At 60.6% G+C, this 20,840-nt stretch overlaps 1 protein-coding gene across 3 annotated transcripts; it reads left to right on the top strand.

Moving 5' to 3' along the window:
• Window positions 1-2,876: 2,876 nt before the first annotated feature.
• Window positions 2,877-19,149, top strand: Csf2ra (colony stimulating factor 2 receptor subunit alpha). 3 transcript variants are annotated; one of them, XM_004867309.3, is made up of 12 exons: window positions 2,877-3,038; window positions 5,895-5,999; window positions 6,836-6,969; window positions 7,745-7,868; window positions 7,963-8,092; window positions 8,182-8,354; window positions 9,151-9,284; window positions 10,506-10,535; window positions 11,751-11,886; window positions 13,411-13,533; window positions 14,721-14,802; window positions 15,277-19,149. In XM_004867309.3, the coding sequence occupies exons 1-11, from the start codon at window positions 2,987-2,989 to the stop codon at window positions 14,774-14,776; spliced, it is 1,197 nt and encodes a 398-aa protein (XP_004867366.1). In that variant the 5' UTR covers window positions 2,877-2,986; the 3' UTR covers window positions 14,777-14,802; window positions 15,277-19,149. The 3 variants fall into 3 exon arrangements, with proteins under 3 accessions (XP_004867366.1, XP_087066926.1, XP_004867364.1); XM_004867307.3 differs by having other exon boundaries at window positions 2,880-3,038; window positions 13,437-13,533; XM_087210800.1 differs by lacking the exon at window positions 10,506-10,535 and having other exon boundaries at window positions 2,879-3,038; window positions 13,437-13,533.
• Window positions 19,150-20,840: the final 1,691 nt, after the last annotated feature.

The following is a 20,840-nucleotide window of genomic DNA, read 5'->3' as shown; positions in this document are numbered from 1 at the left end:
GGTGAGACCCTCCTGCCTCAGCCTCACAGTGCTGCTGAACAACCTTTCCCTTGCAGGCACCTGCGCCTGCGCCTCTGCCTCCCCCTGGACCTAGGATTCCCCTCAGCGTGGGAGACCTGGGGAACTTGGGGTCCTGACCGAGGCCCGGGAAACCCCGGGCAGCCCGCGCCCACTTCTGCCTGCGAAAAGGAAGCCTAGAGCTCGGGCCCACCCCCGGGGTCAGGGCGGGAAGCCCCGCCAAGCCCGGGCCGACCGCAGAATCGGGACCGGGATTCCCGGCCTAGGGGAGGACCCCAGGCCTGCGCTGCCCCAGTCCGCTCGGAGCCCGGGAGCCATGGGCTCCCGGGAGACCCTCCTGCCTCAGCCACCCGCTGGGCAAGTCTGTGTCACCTCAGCTCAGGGCGCAGGGAGGTTTCCGGGACTGGGTTCTGAGACAGAGGAACGGGGTCCATGGGGAGAAAGTGGGGGCCCCAGGATCTGTACAGAAACCGGGCCAGGGAGCAGGGGGCAGAGGCCGAGCCGCACCCACAGCCGGGGGTCCCCACAAGGCCAGCCGTGCAGGACGAAGCTGCAGAGCTGTACCACTGTGCACCCAGAACCCAGCACCACCCCGACCAGTACGCACTGCTCCAGGCCCTGCGGGTCACACAGACACCCAGACACAGTGGTGCAGGCTGCTATCCCAGCAGTCGGGAGGCTGAGGCAGGAGGACCGCGCAAGTTCTAGCCAGCCTGCGCTATGCAGGGAGACTCCGTCTCCAAACACTCGTGTTTATGGCAGCACAACTCGTAATACGGCAGCAGCCTGTGTGTCCATCAACGGATGGATGGATGGAGAAAATGTGCAGTTTACACACAGTGGAGTACTACTGTGCTGTGAAGAAGGATAAACTCAAGTCCTGTGTAGCATCAATAGGGCATGGTTTCTTTTGTATGAGAAAAACAAAGTACAAAGAGCAATAGAACAGATAGGTGATAGGAAGCAGAGAGAGAGAAAGAGAGACAGAGATCTGTGTCAGGTGGGAAGGCACCAGGAAACGGAGGCAGGGGAAAGGGGGAGAGATCAAGGCTGTGCTCTGCATGCACAGAACCTTGGCAGCTTCTCACTGAACCACAGCTCAGAGACAAGCCCACCTGCTATGCGACTGCCTGCCTGATCCTGCCTGCAGTCCCCGCCGCCCGCCCGCCCGCAGGCCCCTGGCCAGCAGCCAGGCCACACCGGTCACCGTCCACCCACGGCCCGCACACGTCCACGCCCCTGCAGTCTCAGTTCCCTGCCTCCCAGCAGCTCCCTCTTCACAGGCCCTCAGCCGGCACCTGAGTCCTCCAGCCAGGTCCCCCAGGCAGGCGGGGAACTGGATAAGACCGAGCTGCTCCGAAAAGGTCAGAGAGTGTGTAAACATTTTTTAAAATGTATTACAGCCAAAGCCACATGGCTGTGAATCCCCCAGGATCCTCCCCGGCTGTGCACACCCTCCTCCCGCCGTCCTGGCCGCTGTCCGCAGCAGCTCTGGAGTCCTCTTTCCGGGGGGTCTTTAGCTGCGCCATCCCGGCTGCCTCGATGTCCCAAGTGGACTCAGAACGGTGACCTTTCCCGGTCATCCTGACCTTGGGGAGGAGCTGGGAGTCGCCCGGTGCCAGCTGCGGTGACTCGGGTGGAGGAGGACACAGCGCCGTGTGTTTACGAGCTGCCTTTCCGCTGGATGGCACTCGGCAGAGCAGTCACCATGTTTGTGATCACACCTGGTGAAGCCCTCAGGAAAGAGGACCCCAGAGCTGCTTTGGGATGCGGCCAGGACTCTGGGAGGAGGCTGTGCACAGCCGGGGAGGATTCTGAGGGCATTCGTGGCCATGCGTCTGCTGCAATGAATGTCACAGAGAAAAGCACTCAGTTTTTCCGGCACACCCCCTCGTTCAGGCTCCGTTCCGGTCATCACTGTCCCTCCCTCCGTGCAGCCTCAGGTCATCCAGACCCTGCGTCCTGGCCCCTCCTGCACGCGGCAGTGTCCCCTGGCTCCCTGCTGGAGCCACAGGTTAAACCCTGCTGGCCGGGCTCTGGCAGCCAGGAAATCAGTGCTCAGGGGCATCACTGGGCAGAGGAGAGGAGAGGAGAGAGAGGGAAACTGAACTCGGGGCTTTTCCTGCTGAGTGACATCTCCAGCCCTCTTCTTCTAATGTTTGCTTTTCATCTTGAGACAAGATCTGGCTACGTGGCAAAGTCGCCCAGGCAGGGCTGGAACCTGAGATCCTCCCGCCTCAGCCTCTCCGAGGGCTGGGATGACAGGCGTGCCCCACCGCGCCCGAGTGTCTGATTTTTAGCCACAGTTGGCGTCTTCACGGTGTGGGAGAAGGCCTCAGTACTCTGCCAGGATTTGGTGACTTTTATGTGAACGGCGGGTCTGTCACCTGCTGTGAGTGTGCTTTCCTGAAACATGTTTGTGTCCTTGCAAAATCACACGCGGGTCTGTCATTTGGGGGGGGGGGGATTTTCAGTCACCTCTGCACCAGCTGCTCCTGTTTCTCCACATCTGGGGAGGCACCAGCATCTTCATGTGCTCATGGCTGGTCCCTGGCCTTGTCCACGGACGTCCCCTCCTGTTTCATGTGCTCATGCCTGGTCCCTGGCCTTGTCCACGGACGTCCCCTCCTGTCTGGGGCACCTTCTGCCCCTCAGCTTCCGGAGACCACAAATGAGGGCAGGCGCTCCAGCAGCTAGTATGTCACACAGAGGCCCGGTGTCCCCGGAAGGCCTCGCCTGGGTGCCTATGGCTAACAGCCAGCTAGGTCGGCCTCGCCCCGCACGACAGAGGGGTGTGCGTGGCCACTGACAGCCTGAGGGACAGCGAGAGCCAATGACTGGCCGGGCGTCTGCATTTCCCAAGAGGAAGCTCGAGAGGGGAGGGAACTGGAGAAAAGGGAAGGTCGTGGCTGAGGGAGGGCTCGCTCCGCTGGGCTGGCTGCAGTCCTGAGCTCCAGGAGTCGGTCAGATGCCGGGGACGCTGGAAGCCACGCAGGGAGCAGCAGGCCCGATGCCGCGAGGTGAGCAGAGCCCGCCTGCAGGCCGGGCCGTGGGGAGCCGCGGGGCCCAGGGGCGCCCTGCTGCTTCTGCCGCTGTCGCTGACCCTTCAGCTTCGGCTCCGGCTGGAGCCTACGGCGGGAGGGGCCAGGCAGGAGGGGAGCTGCCTAGGCAGCTGGTCGCCCAGTTTCCTGTTGCCACAGTAACGTGTCTGCGGTGGCGCACGTCTGGGACCCCACCATCCTGGGAGGCTGAGGCAGGAGGGTCACAAGTTCGAGGCCGGCCTGGCGAACGCGGCGACTTGGTGAAACACCTGGCCTCCCAATAAAGATGAGGTTTTTAAAACGTAAAAGGAAAATACAGGGCTGGGGTGCGGTGCCGTGCAAAGGCCCAGGGCTCAGTCACGGACACCACCAAGGGCTTCGCAGAGTAAGATTTTGCTCCGGGTCACAGCTGGGAAGGCGGGGAGGCCCTACGTGGCTCGGGCTCGCTCTGCACGTAACGTCAACCACAGGCGACTCCCAGCGCCGAGCCACACGCAGCAGAGCGATCTCAGAAAAAAAGGAGGGAGCCCGCTGCGGGATTCTCACTTAGGACCAACATAATCTCGCGATAACTAATCTGATCGCACGGTAACTACTCAAGTCTCGCGATAGCGAATCTGCTCCTCTTATAACTGTTCTACTCTCACAATAATAATTGATCGCCAGGTAACTGTCCCGGTCTCGCGATGGTTGATCTGCTCCGCTTATAACTGCTCTACTCTCGCGATAACAGATCTGACCTCCCTGCAACTCTCCCAGTCTCGCGATAACTGGTCCCGCCTGGGAGACCAGCCCGCTGCTGTTTCCGACGGGGCTGCCATGTTGTGATTGGAGACCCAGCCCCTCCCAGAACCCGCCCTGTGCGGGCAGCGACCCCGCGCAGGAGCCCTGGGCCCCAGACCACATTGAAAGCACAGCAGCTGTGGGGATCCGAGCCCAGAGAGCGTGGAATCCCCCATGGCTGCGACGCACGCAGGTCCCGGAAGTGGATCGGGGCTCCCGGGGCTGGGAGCGGAGGCCGAGGCCGGCTGCGCTGGGCCGAGGGTCCTGGAGCCGGGCCGCTGTGCAGGGCTGCGGGTGGGCCGAGGCCCGAGGCGTGCGCTGGGACGGGCAGCGTGTGGCTGCGAACTGGGCACAGCGCTGCAGGGCTCCCGAGGCCTCTGTCCGGGCTGCACCCCAGCCCCGGGTCCTGCGCACTCCCGCCCCGCTGAGTTGGTGTTTGTTTCCGGCTTTGAGGCAGGGCCTCACTCTGTCGCCCAGGCCGGCCTTGAGCTCACTGTGGAGCCCAGGCTGGCCTGGCACTCGCAGATCCTCCTGCCTCAGCCTCCCGCGTGCTGGGATGACAGGGGTGCGGCCCACGCCCGGCTTCCAGCTCCGTTTAGAAAGAGGAAAGAAGCGAACAGAATGCAGGGCCGTGTGGCCGCCCTGGTCTGCAGCTTTCTGGGCCATGTTTTGAGCATGCCCGGAGCTAAGTCGTCTCGGAGGAGAGAAGTGGGCGAGGGACCCAGGGAGCTCCCGGCCGGCCCAGCCCGGGGCCAGAAGACCCCAGGGCCGTTTATTCTGGTGATGATCGGGACAGTGCGGCCGGCTCCTGGTACTCTTGGTCACGTGGCTGGGTTTAGTTTTGGGTTTAAATCAAGTGGAAAGAAGCCCACGGTCAGCCGGGTGTGGAGGCGCCCGCCAGTGATCCCAGCACTCCGGAAGGCCGAGACAGGAGGAAACCAAGTCAGAGCCCAGCCCGGGCAGCTTAGTGACTTAGCCGGACCCGGTCTCAAGATAAAATGTAGCTCAGCATGAAGGCCCCAGTGCTGGGGGAAAAACTGAACTGGGCGTCTTGGCCCCATCACGATGCACAGTAATTCAAGGAGCCGCTCTGGGCCGGCAGGAGGAAGGCGATTGAGGAACTGTCGGTCGATGACAAATTTCCGTACAGCGATCCGCCCTGCTTCACGGCTCCTACCGCCGTGGTCGTGCTGGGCTACCGCTGCACCCCGCTCTGCCGGGAATCGGGGAGGGGAGCCGAACCCCAGTAGCTCCGGGGAGGGGGGACGGCTTCCGCGTGCAGCCCCTCGGTTCCTGGGCCCCAACCCTGTCCACCAGGCGCTTTGCTGTCGCTTTCCTCCGAGTCCGCGCTTCTGGGAAACAGCAGCTGCCCCGCTCCTGGGGAGTCGGGGTGCACAGAGCCCCTTTGCCCCCTTCCTTCCTCTTGCTCTTCAGCGTTGCAGAACTCAGGAAAGACTCTGAAAGTCGGGGCCCGGCTGCCCTGTGGGCGGGGGCGGTCTGTGGTCCGGAGGACTCAGGACCGCGCGGGGCCTGCAGGGCGGAGCCGCGCGGGGGTGGTTGCTTTGCTGTCTGGAGCGTCCTCCTGCCCCCTCTCCGTCCACATCCCTGTATCGGGGTCTCATTTGCCCCGTTCCCCAGGGTGGGCTGGGGCGCCATCACGCTTGGCCTGTGCAATTTGAAACCTAGGCTGTGCTTTCTACTTTGCCTTGTGGAAAAAGAGAAACACTTGGAAGAGCTGGAATCTAGAGTGATAAGAAGCCAGGGCTAGGGGTGGAGCGCAGGCGAGGATTGGAGAATTCGGCGCCCAACCGCGGGAGGCGCTGGCTTCCGGCCCCACTGCCACCAGAAAGGACAGAGCTGTCCAGTGGGCCTGAGCGGTCACTGCTGTCCCGCCTCCCACCTGCGTGGTGGTCGCTGCGGGAGGGTGAAGCCACGGGAGGCAGCAGCGGCCCCGAGACGCCCACGTCCCGGTCCCCGCGTGCAGACGCAGGGCTGTCCTGGTCCCCACCGCGCACGCCCTGTGTGTGGCGCTTACCCGTGCTCTGTCCCCAGGACCCCGGCCCGCGGGCAGCCCTGGCCGCTTCCTCCCCGCCGCCCTCGTCCTCCTGCTGACCCTGTGTCTGGACCCCGCCGCAGCCCTGGCCCCCGAGCTCGCGGGTAAGTGTGGGCGCGGTCGGCCCCGTCTGCGCTCCGCTGCCCCCGCCGTCGTCTCCCCGTGGGTCCCCTCCGTGGCGCTGCCTGGGCCTCCGCCTGTGTGGCCGGTGGCCATGAGCCCGGGTTTGCATGCGCAGTGACCCTGCGTGGTCCCGTGCTCAGGACCGGTGGCCTGGGCAGGCATCCGGGTCCGGGCCGTTGTGCCCGTCTGTGGGTGCAGCCGTGGATGGGCCCGTGACATGTTGGGGTACAGGGGCTGAGCGAGACCCTGTCTCAGAACAATAATTTTAAAAGGCTGGAGACAGAGCTCCGTGCAGGGGACATGGGTTCCATCCGCGGGGCTGAGAAGAAAATTTTTAAAAAGCGTTTGGCGACAGGACACTTGTTCAACTGCACGAAGTCCTTGCCTTCGATGCCTTTTTGTTTTGCTTTTCTGTAGTGAGGATCGGCCCCAGGGCCTTTGCACAGCCCAGTCCTTTTCTAAAGCCTGGTATTTGGAAGCGGGGTCTTGCTCACTCAGCGAAGGTTATTTTCCTCCTGGGGTGGCTTCTCAGGACAACGCTGCAGGTGGAGCAGTGCTGGGGGAAGCAGCCGGGTGTTCCCCAGCAGGGAGGGAGGAGGTCGAAGCAGGGTGAGTCCCCAGGTCAGGTGGAGGAGCAGCGGGTCACAGCGTCGTCGGAGTGAGGCCTCGTGGGGCGGGGAGTTGTGAGCCGCTGTGCGTGTGTGCGTGCGCGTGTCCGCCTGTGCACGAGACAGTGTGTGCGTGGGAGCGTGGTGATGCGTGTGCGGGAGACCGGGAAGGGGCAGGGTCGGCTCCGAGCCTCGCGACTGCTTTGCAGAGGTGGAGCCAGCCCCGCGCCTCAGCGTGACGTTCAACCCGAAGTCGCGGAGGCTGACTTGGGACTGCCGGGAAAACGCCACCGACGCCAGGTGTTTCATGCTTCACAAGGAGAAGGGACCCATTGAAATCAAGGTGGGCGTGGTCCCACTCAGCGACTGCCCCACACACCGACCTCACGCAGGGCGAGAGCGCAGGACCAGAGACGCATCAAAGGCGTGCATGTGCATCCATTTCCCAAGCGAGTCCGATGTGTCCCTTTTCATGCCTGCATAGTACTCCATTTGTGCAGACACCACTTTTTTTTTTTTTTTTTGGGTTCCGGGGATCGAACTCGGGACCTTGCGCTTGCGAGGCAGGCGGCGGCACCACTGAGCTAAATCCCCGGCCCATCACATTTTCTTTGTACGAATGGTCGTAAAGGCCATTTCCAAGACTTAGGTACCGTGAGTTCTGCTGCTGTAAGCATGGGTGTGCACGGATCAGCGGACACGATGTCCTCCCTTTCCCTCTTTTCCTCAGGACTGAATGGGCATCTTCCGGTGGACTTAGCTCCCCACCGCCTCTTTTCATTGTTTCCTTTGAGACAGGGCTTCTCCCAGTCACTCAGTTGCCCACACTGAGGTGGAACCTGGGATCCTCCTGCCTCAGCCTCCCAGAGTGCTGGGCTGACAACAGGCGAGAGCCACAGCCAGAAATCCCCCGAGATTCTGCCCAAGGGCAGCCACAACGCCCATATTGTGTTTGCCCCCAAAGTGGGTTTGTGGGGACCCCTGTGAGGGGCACGGAGGACGAAAACGGGGTGGAATCACAGAGGGAGGCAGGCGGGGGGTCCGGGTGGGAACGGATCCCGGAGAGTGGCAGGGAACCTCAGGGTTTGCTGATCGGCTGTGTGACTGCCGTGTTGCAGCCCTGGGGGAAGGCGTGCGCGTGCACCTTCAACTATGCCCCGCTGCACGGAGGGGTCACCTTCGAGGTCCATGCCACCGTGCGGGGCAGGCCCGTCCGGGAGGAGCTGCTGTACCCCAACCCAGGTAGGCGAGCGTGCCGGGAGGCGTGTGCAGGGCCGCATCTCGGGCGGGGCCTCCAGGCGCCCGCGCTGAGCCCCACGGGGTTTTGCCTCTACAGGGCACGAGGGCACGGCCGCCCGCAACTTCTCCTGCTTCATCTACGACGCCGGCTCCCTGAACTGCACGTGGGCCCGGGGTCCCGCGGCGCCCGGAGACGTCCAGTACTTCCTGTTCATCGAGAACACCAAGTGGGCGTGGCCCTGTGCGCGCGGTGCCCCTGGGAGGCGGGCGGGGAACCGGACTCTTCTATTCATGGCAGAACTTTGGGGTCTCGCAGGACGCAGACGGAGCAGGAATGTCCCCTGTACAGTCCGGACTCGGGGACCCACACCGGCTGCCACCTGCGGGACCTGTCGGCCCTGGGCTTCCGGAACTACTTCCTGCTGAACGGAACCAGCCTGGCGGCCCCCATACAATACTTTGATTCCATTTGGACCGCAAAGGAAATAGGTGAGGAGGACCAGCTGGGCGCGTGGAACTGGCCTGGAAGTCTGGGATTCTCCACGCCGCGGGTAGAAAGGGGTGGGGTGGCACATGGCAGCTGAGGAAGGACAGTCACCAGGCAGTCAAGGCCTCCGTCTTTCTCTCCTTCCCTTTTCCCTTCCCCGCTCTTTCTCATGCTTTCTTATGGGGAGGCAAGATGGTCCCGTATGCCTGCGTCATTGCCTGTGCTGCCCCACATCCCTCTCTTACGGGAATCACGTTCCTGTTACCGGGACACAATAGGAGACATGCCCAAGCAAAAGGAGGAGGGGACTGACTTGGCTCATGGTTTGGGGGATGCACTCGATGGTCGGCTGCTCCAGTGCTCTCAGGGAGTTCAGTCCACGGTCAGCTGCTCCAATGGGCTCAGGGGGTTCAGTCCATGGTCGGCTGCTCCAGTGCTCTCAGGGGGTTCAGTCCATGGTTAGCTGCTCCAATGGTCTCAGAGGGTTCAGTCCATAGTCAGCTGCTCCAAGGCAGGAGCATCATGGTGGACAGGAGTGGAGGAGGAAAGATGCTCACATCATGGTGACCAGGAAGCAGAGAGAGAAGGGAGGATCTGGGACAAGAACTCCCCCTTCCAGGTCACACCCCAGTGAGCTCCTCCAGCCAGGCCCCACCTCCTACAGCTCATTCACCAGGAGCTCATCCATGATGCAGCCACTGACGAGCACAGCGTCCCCTGAGCTGTCACCTGCTGGGCTGACGGGAGGAGGTCTGACAGCACCAGGATTCACGTGTGTGACCTGGGGTCTCCTTCCAGAGCGACTGAGCCCGCCGGACAATGTCACCGTGTACTGCAACACATCACACTGCCGCATCAGATGGAGACCCCCACAGACCTGGATACCTCTGACCTACAAGGACTTCACATACCAGCTGGACATCCAGAGACGGGTGAGTGGAAGCCGTGCCCAGTTCCCCAGGAAGACTCAGGGCACAGATGGCAAAAGCCCCCCCTTGGGGTGGCTGAGTGGAAGTGGGGATAGTGACAATGTTGTGGAGGGAGGGCAGTCTGGTGATGCAGGAGAGGGAGGGATTGCAGGGTGTCCTGAAGACCATGCTCAGGGAGGAGGCGGTAAAGGTTGCTGTGGAGATGCTGGTGTCCGTGGTAACTGCAGAGGACTTGGAGGTACAGGAAGAGGAGGACACGGGAGGAGGAGGTGGAGGGGAGAAGGTGGACGTGCAGGAGAGGGAGGAGTGGAAGAAAACACAGGCAAAGAAGAAGCAGAAGAAGAAGGAGAAGAAGGAGAAAAAGAGGACGAGGAAAAAGAGGAAGAACAGGGGGCAGGGGGTGGGGAAAAATTGGAGGAAGAGTATTACCTTCACCATGCTGAGAGGGGACAGGCCATGAGGGGAGCACACTCCTGGGTGTGTCTGGCTGATCATGCACATGTGAGACCACTGGAGCAGCCGACCATGGACTGAACCCCCTGAGACCACTGGAGCAGCCGACCGTGGCCTGAACCCTCTGAGACCACTGGAGCAACCGACCATGGACTGAGCCCTCTGAGACCATTGGAGCAGCCGACCATGGACTGAGCCCCCTGAGACCACTGGAGCAGCCGACCGTGGACTGAGCCCCCTGAGACCATTGGAGCAGCCGACCATGGACTGAGCCCCCTGAGACCACTGGAGCAGCCGACCGTGGACTGAGCCCCCTGAGACCGTGACTCAAATTAAACCTGCCGTTTAAGTTGCTTGTGTCAGGTATTTCGTCCCAGTGAGGGTAAAGCTGACCAATACAGTTCCAATTGCACATTTTCTTTGGCCGGTGTGAACGAGAGGGCCATTGTCCACGTCTGTCAAAATGTTCCTGCTTCTGTTGCTATTTGTGAACACAGGGAGAGAGGTCAGGCAGGGTTAGTTGAGTTTGCTGCTGGCCAGGTTCCCTCTCCTCCTCCTTGTGGATTGTGTTTTGGGGGCGGATGGATGGATGGTTGGGTGGATGGGCGGATGCGTGGATGGATGAGTGAATCCCAGCCGTACACAGTCACAGCCTTTCTGGTCCTCCCCTGACTCCATCCAAAGGAGGTGACTGGGTCGATCCATTTGTGCAAAGCTTACCCGTGGGAAACAGTGAGTCCTGTTATTGTCACAGTGTCTCCTTGTTTGCAGCACGCTGGGCTTGGCAGCGGGACCCCTCCGGTAAGTTGGAACACAGGCTGGGCCGTCTTCACCCCTCGCCGTGGCCCGTGTGCCCCGGACGGGGGACTCTGTAGACGGCTCAGTGGGCTCCGTGCGCTGCGTCCCTCTGTCCCTCCTCCGGCTCTGCCTTCTTCTGTTTCTGTCGGCCACCAAGCCGTCAGCCAGACCTCGGAAGGGGACGTCTCTTCCTGCGAAGCGGGGTCACCAGCGAGCTTTCGGGTGCTGTCCTTGTCCCAGTACCGCCCTGGCCCTGTGTGTGGGAAGCCAGGACCCTGCACTTCCAGTATCTGTGTCCCCGGAGGCCTCTGCGTGGCTGTGCACCCCACGCTCCATGCTGGACGCACTTCGGCCCTGTGTTTGGGGCTGTGCCGGGGGGATTTTGCTCATACAAAGCGTCCACTCCGCACAAAGACGTGGCTTCGCTTCGTGAACTGTCCGAGGGGTCCCCAGGACCCATAGCTCCCCCAGCCCGGTGCGGACTTGAAATCGCGTGTAGATGACACAGAATTCCTGCCTCATGCGAATGCAACGGAAATCGTCCTTGTGCTGAATGCCCTCGTGGCTGAGGACAAGAGAAGGAGTGCTAGTGTGCTCAGTGTAGATGTGGTTTTACTTTGTAAGATATTTTCCAAGCCAGGCGTGGTAATTCCTGCTGTCATCTCAGCAGTCAGGAGGCTGAAGCAGGAGGATCGCTGCTAGGAGTTCGAGGCCAGCCTGGAGTACGTAGCAAGAAGCTACCTCAAAAAAGCAAAGCAAGGGCTGGGAATTTAGCTCAGTGGTTCCACTGCCTGCCTCACAAGCGCAAGGTTCTGAGTTTGATCCCTGGTACCAAAACAGACAAACAAACAAAAGAAAAGCAGAGCAAAAAAGTCAGGTGTTTTCCATGCGAAGTTGATTAAATCTGTGGACGCTGGACTCAGAAGGCAGAATGTGTTTCTGCTTCGTACTCACAGTGTTACCAAGTGCTCATTTTGATTTATTGATTCATATTTTTGCTGTCCTGAGGATTGAACGTGAACCCAGGGCCTTGGACGGAGCTGCATCCCCAGCCCTTTTTACTTTGTATTTTGAGACAGGGTTCCCCTCAGAGGCCCAGGCTGGGCTGGAACTTGCAACCCTCCTGCCTCAGCCTCCTGGGCAGTACGGTTCAGATCTTATGACAGACTCGCTCTGTGACTTCCTCTCACGAGGCCGCGTCTAACTGTTCACCCGAAGGTCCAGGTGGCGGGCGAGGCGGAGAATGAGTACTGCTTCCCCAGCCCCGAGCCCCGCGCCAGGCAGGCGGTGCGCGTCCGGGTTGCAGATGTGCGAGGTGGGCCCTGGAGCGCGTGGAGTCGGCCGGCGGCGTTCGGTAAGTGCGGATGGTGGGCAGTGGGGCCTGGGGCACCAAGACGCGGCCGGGTGGCAGCTGCTTTCTGGGGGACTCTGGGCTGGTCGGGGACGCGTCACCACCCCGTGTCTGCACCGCCCCCAGCCAGAGCTTCGGCATCCCCAACCTGTGCCTAGGGGCGCTGGGGACAGCCCCATCCCGGGGGCCTGTCAGCTCCCAGTGCCCGGCGTAGGTGACCCGGCACGCGCCCGGCTCAGGGCTTGCCGTGTCCCTGCCCGAAGAGGGTCGGTCACAGTCGGCCACCTCCTCATCAACCTGGGGGTCCGGAGCAGGGCACACTAGCACGAGGACGGGCAGAGGGAGAGGGCGCGGGAGACAAACTCGGTCCAAGGGAAATAAAGTAAACTGGAGAGGAGGGCGGGACTGGCAGGCACCGGGTCCTGGATTCCAGTCCAGCAGCATGGACGGATGGGTGGATGGAAGGAATGGAAAGAACAGATGCAAAGAGAGATGAAAGATAGAAGATAAACGGATAAATAATAGGCAGATGGACTAGACAGAAATAGGTGAATAGGCAGGAGGATAGAAAAACAGGAATAGATAGATCCAATGCCTAACATAGACACAGAAAACGGACGCAGAGGTTGTTGGTAGCTTGGCTGATTGATGAGAAGAATAGATGCAGAGAGGTGGATAGATGACTGAGTGATGGATGGAACAGAAAGAAGAGACGCAAACAGATGGGCATGGATAGAACAGCAAGACAGGGGCAAGAGAGAGACAGAAAAAGAAAGCTGAGTAGATAGATGATAGATGATCAATAGATGACAGAATACAAGGATGGGTGCATGACAGATTCATGTCCGTGATGGATGGACAGACAGAGAGAGAGACAGAGTCTTGCTCTGCAAATCGGGAGAAAGCTGTTTATTCCAGGTCACTGAATCACCGGGGTATTCACCTTGTAACTCTGGCAGTTGGCAAGGATTTAATGTCCGAGCGTGAAGGCCGTTCCAGCTCGGCACACGTCTGACTCCTCCACACGCGGACGTTGGCAGACACTTGAAAATATTACGGAGCTGGGTGTGGTGGCGCACGCAGCACTCAGGAGGCTGAGGCAGGAGGCTCTCTGCCAGTCCAAGGCCAGCCTGGGCTACACAGTGAGACCCTGTCTCAAAACAGCGCCCCTAAAGAAAGGTTCATGAAGCAAAAATCCCACTTTATTTCCACAAACGTCCATTCGTTTCTCCTCCTGTCTTTTAAAACCATTCTTTTAGCCCTGAGGGTGAACCTGGGCCCTGTGCAGGCAGCTCCCTCCTCAGTTCTGTTTAATTTTGATTTTTTGAGGCAGGGTCTTGGTTGAGTCCCTGAGTTGCCCAGCCTGGGCTGGAGCTAGGGATCCTCCTGCCTCAGCCTCCGAGCGCTGGGATGACTGAAGTGGGCTTGGAGCTGGGGCTGCTGGTCTCCCTGGGGCTCAGGGCTGCTTTGTGGGCGGCGCCTCCTTGGGCCTCAGCCTTAGCACTCCGGCCATCCCCGCGGCCCCAGCCGCTGCACCCAATTCTCCTCCGCAGGCTCTGACACCCGGGCGGGCCCGGCCCTGCGCCTCTACGTCCCGGTGGTGCTGGGCACCCTCGTATGCGCCCTGGTCCTCGGCTTCCTCTTCAGAAGGTAACCCCCAAAACGAGCCCAGCTATTCTGCCGTGGAACCGGGGAAGTGAAGTCAACCTGGGACAGGGACCCCTGCACCCTATGTTTATGGGGGCCCAACTCACAAGAGCCAAGGGGTGCAGTGGGCCTGGGTGCCCATCAACAAACGAATGCAGAAAGACAGTGTGGTCTACGCGCACTGTGAATAGTATGCAGCTGTGAAAAAGCATGGAGTCATTTGGAGCAGATGGCTGGATAAGGAAAAGGTGATGGGCAGGTAGAGACTGCATCACAGAATACTGTGAAGCCACAAAAAACGGGAAAGCCGTGTCATTTGCTCCAGAAAAATGGGTGAAGAAAAAGCGGCCGGCACATATAATGGAATATTATGTGGCCATGGAAAAGGATGAAATGATGCCATGTGTAACAGGTGACTGGATAAAGCAAAGGTGATGGATGGATACAGTCAGACCTTGGATTGCGAGTCACGTGTTGTCCGAGTAGTGTGTGAGATGAGTGGACGTTTCTGAGTTCTAATTTCATAAATGAGTGCTGTCTTACAATAGAATAGGGCATCACGCCAGGTGTGACATGACATAGCAGATTCTCTCTCTGTCTCTCTCTCTCTGTCTCTCTCTCTGTCTCTGTCTGTCTCACCACTGCTTTGATACTGAAGTGCTTTGGAGTATGAGTGGAACAAAGCATTCTCACAATCCAAGGTTTTGCTGTGTATTACATATACATAATATAAAAATATAATGGAATACTATGAAGCTAGGAAAAAGGTTGCTATTCATGACAGAAAACCAGGTAGGAAGTACAGCGTGTATGTAATAGAATAGTATGCATCCATGAAAAAGGCTAAGGCTGTGCCACGTACAACAGATGCCGGTCAGATTAGGAAAAGGCAGCACCCATGTGTATACTGAAATACTATACAGCCGCAGTAAAGGACGAGACTGTGTCATTTTCAAGGGAAAGCATCATGTTAACATCATGGAGAGGCTCAGAGAGATGCGTGTGCCATGTTTCCCGTGCCGCATGGGACGTGGAAGGCCTCCCCCAGGCGTGGCCAGGAAGCTCTTCCCAGACCGGAGCGGGGACAGGGAGGCCCGGGAGGAGCTGGTCGGGATCCGTTGGACGCTGGGTGCCCGGCCGAGCACCCAGCCTGGCTCCCCACCACCCTGCAGCTTGGCCTTCGTCCCCAGGTTTGTTGGGCTCCGTGCTCTGTGCCCCCGCGTGCCACAGGTCAAGGATAAAGTGAGCAGCGTGGATGGAGTCGCCCACCAGGTGGGAGCGAACCCTCGGGGCGGGGTGGGGGCTCAGCTGTGAGCACAGTGGGGGAAAGTGGAGTGGGAAAGGGGCAGGACAGAGGAATGGGGGAGAGAGACAGACGGAGAGGGCAGGGGAGCGACAAGGGCAGAAACGACGCAGAGGCAGAAACGGGGACGCAGAGACAGAGAAAGGGAGCAGAGAGATGCAGAGACAGAGAGACAGTCTGAGGGGAAGAGAGAGACGGGAGAGACCAACGGCAGGAGAGGGAAGAGGAAGAGAAAGGCGAAGGGAGGAGAAAAGAGGGAGACAGAGACAGGGAGGTTATGGGACACGGAGAGACGTGGGCGGAGACAGAGGGATACGGTGACACAGACCCCAGGACCTCTGCACGTGCTGTGCCCGCCACCCCCCCGTGACCCCTTGCACGGCTGCACGGCCCCCAGGGTCCCATCAGGGACACCCCGACACTGCTCTCCCTCACCCCGTCAGGTGCCCTGGGAGGACTTCGCCCCCGGCATCAGGAAAGGCGAGCTCGAGGACGTGTTGACGGTGGAGGAAGTGTCCTGAGCCTGTGATGCGCGGCAGCGAGAGCCGGGAGATTCAGGCTGCACCACGCACACACCTGGAGGCGTTGGGGCTCTGGCATTTGGAGCATTTCTGTGTTTTATTTTTTAAAATATTCTTTTGCAAACGTGCCTGTGGCCTCAGGGACCCTCCCATCTCTGCGAGTGTGGACACAGGACGCGGTCCAGCTGTCAATCCCCGGCCCCTCCCTCTGGTTCTTCTCTCTCTGCTTCCTGGCCACCATGATGTGAGCGTCTTTCCTCCTCCGCCACTTTGGTCCACCATGATGTTCCTGCCTTGGAGCAGCCGACCACGGACTGAACCCCCTGAGACCACTGGAGCAGCTGACCATGGACTGAACCCTCTGAGACCATTGGAGCAGCCGACCATGGACTGAACCCTCTGAGACCACTGGAGCAGCTGACCATGGACTTGAACCCTCTGAGACCACTGGAGCAGCTGACCATGGACTTGAACCCTCTGAGACCATTGGAGCAGCCGACCATGGACTGAACCCTCTGAAACTGTGATCCCGAATCGAAATTCTCTTCACCTTAGCTGTTACTTTTAGGTATTTCGTCGCAGTGACGTCAAGCTGCCTAACACATGTATGTTCCCTGGTGCCTAAGGGTGGTCCTCCTTGGGGAGCCAGGGGGCCAGTGTCTCCCATGTTGGCTTCCATGTTGGTCTCCACCAACCAGATTACGTAGAAGAAAGGGAAACGAGGACATTCTTCACTCACTGAACCTGAGAAGAGCTCACAGAATGCAGTCTGGTGAGACGCTGAGGGCAGCAGCTCCCAGGGCCGGGCAGCTGGAGGAGAGGAAGGAGGAGGAAGACTGTGTTGGTCAGCGGTGAGTCACAGGAATGGACGCATCTTGGAGGGCAGCGCTGGGGATGGAGCGAGCCCTTTCTGTGACGTCTCCGTGCTCAACAAACCCGGAGCTGGAGACAGAAGAGCTTTCTGTTGCTGTCACCAAGATGCCCAACACTCCCAGTTTAAAGAGGAGAGGTTTCCTGTGCTCATGGTCTCGGGGGTTCCGTCCATGGTCAGCTGCTCCAAGGCAGAAACATCATGGCGGGCGGGCGTGGGGAGGAAAGACGCTCACAGTGTGGTGGAAGGGGTCCAGCCAGAGGTCCTCCTTTCATTACACCCTCAGAGTTTCTCCAACCACCTCCTCAGCACTGCACTGGCACCCACAACTGGATCAGTCTGCTTATCAATACGGCACCGCCGTGATGCCCTGACTCATGATCCAGTCCTGCTGGCCGTGGAGGTCGTCTGGGACGCGCGGGGACCTTTCCCCGCGTAATGGTGTCTCGGGGAGCAGGAAGCTGGCCCCACGCTTGGCCTTCCTGGGTCAGGGTCACTTCCAGGCGTGCAGCGTGGACCCGGCCTGGCTGACCTGGAAGTCTAGGCTGTGCCCGGCCCACGGGGAGGGTCCAGCCCTGCGTGTCCTCCCCGAGGGCCAGTGAGTGCCTGGGGCTGTGCTGACCGGAAAGTCGCACACAGTGACACGGTCGGGGACCCTCCCGCATGTGTGTCTGTGTGTGTGTGTGTGTGCGTGCGTGCGTGCACGCATGTTCACACAAATGGGCTGGGGCTCCCGACTCTCCCCTGCCAGTTTCAGTGCTGTGACCTCCAGATTCACACGGAGGCTGGGTTTTTGGTGGGGAAGCAGGGGACACTGGCTGAGGATGGGCAAGTCCACCCGCCTGTGACAAACTGGGGTGACGGCTTCTGTGTCCACACACCCGCCATCTACTCACCCCCACTCTGGCTGCCTGTCCAGCTCGGTTCTGCCAATGTCTCTCCTCAGTCGACCTGTCTATCTGCCTGTCAGTCCACCCATCCATCCATTCACCAGCCTGTCTATCCAATCATCCATCCACCCATCCATCCATCCTCCCACCCATCCCCCATCCATCCATCCACCCATCCATCCATCCTCCCACCCATCCCCCATCCACCCACCCATCCACCCATCCATCCATCCATCCACCCATCCACCCATCCATCCATCCATCCATCCATCCATCCACCCATCCATCGACCCAACCACCCATCCATCCACCCATCCATCCACCCACCCATCCACCCATCCGTCCATCCACCCATCCACCCATCCGTCCATCCATCCACCCATCGATCGACCCAACCACCCATCCATCCACCCATCCATCCACCCATCCATCGACCCAACCACCCATCCATCCACCCATCCATCCACCCATCCATCCATCCACCCACCCATCCATCCACCCACCCACCCATCCACCCATCCACCCACCCATCGACCCAACCACCCACCCATCCACCCATCCATCCACCCATCCATCCACCCATCCACCCAACCACCCATCCATCCACCCATCCGTCCACCCATCCACCCACCCATCCATCCACCCATCGACCCAACCACCCATCCATCCACCCATCCACCCATCCATCCACCCATCCACCCAACCACCCATCCACCCATCCACCCACCCATCCACCCATCCATCGACCCAACCACCCATCCATCCACCCACCCATCCACCCATCCGTCCATCCATCCATCCACCCATCCACCCATCCACCCACCCATCCATCCATCCACCCACCCATCCAGCCACCCACCCATCGACCCAACCACCCACCCATCCACCCATCCATCCATCCATCCACCCATCCATCCACCCAACCACCCAACCACCCATCCGTCCACCCAACCGTCCACCCAACCGTCCACCCATCCATCCATCCACCCAACCACCCATCCGTCCACCCATCCGTCCACCCACCCATCCACCCATCCACCCACCCACCCATCCACTCACCCACTCATCCCTCCCTCCCTCCCTCCCTCCCTCTACCTGCTGTTATTTAGGTTGCCTCACCTTTATTCCCCAGCCCTGGGTGACTGAGAACACGGCCACATTTGGGAACAGGTCCTAGGTGGCTGGGGACCTCTTATGAAAGGGGAAACTGAGTCCTAGAGCCAGACCGGGCTCAGGATGGGGGAGAGGTTGTGCAGGCAGCCCCGTGGGGATGCAGGCAGAGCGTGGAGGGGGAGTGGGCGGTCACCTTCTCCCGCGCCGTCTTCCCTTCCCAACACCCCTGTCCCATTGTGGGTCCCTTGTGTGACTGGGGGCTGCCGTGCCTTGTCGTCTCTCTCTGCTCTGCGGCATCTCCTGCGAACTGCTTCGGGGCCCAGAATGCTGCCATCACAGACCCCCTTCAGAATAAAAGCCCTGGCTTCCGCTCAGGGGTCTAAGGCCCCGGGTGGCCAGATGCGGAGCTGCTCTGGGGACACACGCGGGGTGACAGGGAAGTGCCCTGGCCCTGGCGTTCTTGCCAATGTTCGCCCTGGGGCAGCCTGGATGGGGAGAGCGCTCCGTGACCAACAGTTCCAGGGGAAGAAAACACGTCCGGCCCAAGGTGCAGCGGCTCGCAAGCCACCTGGCGGGTGCTGCCAGGAGAAGGCTTCTTCCCAGGAAAAGGCTTCTTCCCGAACTTCCCACTTCTGGTTCCCTTCCGCCCTTCCTGCCTCCCGAGCCTCTTAAGCAGACTGCTTGCCCTTGGGAGTGAGGCCGTCAGTCCCTGGCACTTCAGTAGGAGTTTGGGGCAGGCAGCTGTCTGAGGGGGCCGGGGCGGGCGGATGTCACCGGGGCGTCGATTAGTCGGTGACAGCTGCCCCGCTCGGCCCTCCCTTCGCAGAGAGCATCCTGTGCAGGCTGCCCATCTCCCGTCTGTCTGCTTTGCCACCCGGGCCACTGCAGCCCTGAAAATAAACTTGCTTGAATTTGAGAGTTTCCTGCCTCAGCCTCCTGTGGTTACAGCTGGGGTTACAGCTCCGTGACCTGGACTCGGCTGGCGGCCCTGTCCCCAGGCTCCTCCTGGGCTGTGGCACCGCGTGGGGCACCCGCCCAGCTGAGCCCCTGAGGGCGGCCGGGCCCCGTCTTGCTGGACAGCCGGCATCGGGGTGTGGACGTGGCCGGCCGAGTGGGGCTGAGTCAGTGACCCGCCGCTCCCACGCAGCATCAAAGCTCACACGGGGCCTGGGTGTCACGGGAGAATCAGACCCAGGGGACCCCTAGATGCCGTGGGAGACCCCAGACCCCCCCGGGGGACCCCAGATCCCCCTCCTGGCGAGCCAGGGGCCATGGGACCGGAAGCCACCTGTGCTGGGAAAATAAGCCTCGTGGGGTGGCGACCCCTCAGGGCCAGGGAATCACGGGGGATGCAGACAACAGCAGGGTGGGAGCGGTGAGGGAGCCCATGCTCAGAGGCGGGCCGGTCTCCTCTTGGCTCTGGGAGGCTGAGGCAGGAGGATCTCGCCTTCCAGTCCAGCCGGCAGCTCAGCGCCACAGGGAGACCGGGTCTCGGGCCGGCCCGCCATGCAGGAAGGGTGCATCATCTGCCATCTGCGCGGTCACCCGCTTTCCACGACGAGCGAGCTCTCCAACGCCCCAGCCCCTGCCGGCCGCCACCCCGCACAGAGCCTGGTGCTGCAGGTCGCAGGCAGCTGCCTCTCCGGCCCGGCCAGGACCCCCAGGATGGGCCGCAGGGTAAGTGGGTCCCTCCACACCTCAGGGGGTCTGGGGCTTCCGTGGCTCTGAGAAGCGGAGCAGCAGGGCTCAGGGAAATGCAGCCCTGGGGTTGTGTATTGGGAGTCAGAAACAGGGTCTCACTGTGGAGCCCAGGCTGGCCTGGAAGCTGTGGAGACCCTCCTGCCTCAGCCTCCTGAGTGCTGGGGTGGCAGGTTTCCCTCTGCATGTCTCTCTCAGTCCTCTCTCCGTCTCTCTGTGTCTCTGTCCCTCTCCCTCCGATATCAATGCCACGAAGCCTCAAGAAAACACTTGCACGATCCACATAGCCATCAGCCACAGGGGCACATGCCTGCCACCCCAGCACTTTAGGGAGGCTGAGGCGGGAGGATCCCAAGCCTGACCTGCACCTGGGAAATTCAGGAGCAATTTAGGAAAACCCTGTCTCCAAACATGAAAATTTGAAAAGGGGTGGGGGGTCTAGGTCGGCGGGTGCATGGAGCCATTGCCAGGTCGTAGCCCGGGGCGGAGATGCACACACGCCAGCCATTCCAGCTACTCGGGAGGCTGAGGCAGGAGGACTGAAAGTTCCAGTCTGCCCTGTGCAACTGGTCAGGTCTGCGGTGTCAAAGGAAAGCACCAAAAGCACTGGGATGGAGCTCGAGGGCAGGGTGTGGCCAGGTTCCATCTCCGCCCTGGAGAGGAAGGAAGGAAGGGAGACCCAGACCGGAGGTGGTTTTCGGGGACAGGCCGAGGCAGGACAGCTCCTGCTGGCTTGCAGCTCACCCCAACCCCTGCCTCATCTTCAGTTTTACCTCCAGCTTCGTGGCCCCCACGTGGCCCCTGTGCCAGGGCTGCTGTGGCTCCTGGTCCTTCTGCAGGTGACCAGCTGCTCGGGAGATGCCACTCTGGGTAGGTGCTGGGTGCTGCCTCTGGGTGCTGGGTGTTGCATCTGG

Source organism: Heterocephalus glaber, unplaced genomic scaffold (genome assembly GCF_053883595.1).
Source record: "Heterocephalus glaber isolate CG9 unplaced genomic scaffold, H.glaber_assembly_v1.0 deba00001204, whole genome shotgun sequence".
Classification (NCBI taxonomy): Eukaryota; Metazoa; Chordata; class Mammalia; order Rodentia; family Bathyergidae; genus Heterocephalus; species Heterocephalus glaber.
The sequence above is the reverse complement of the archived record's forward strand: the minus strand, read 5'-3'. Positions and strand labels throughout refer to the sequence as shown.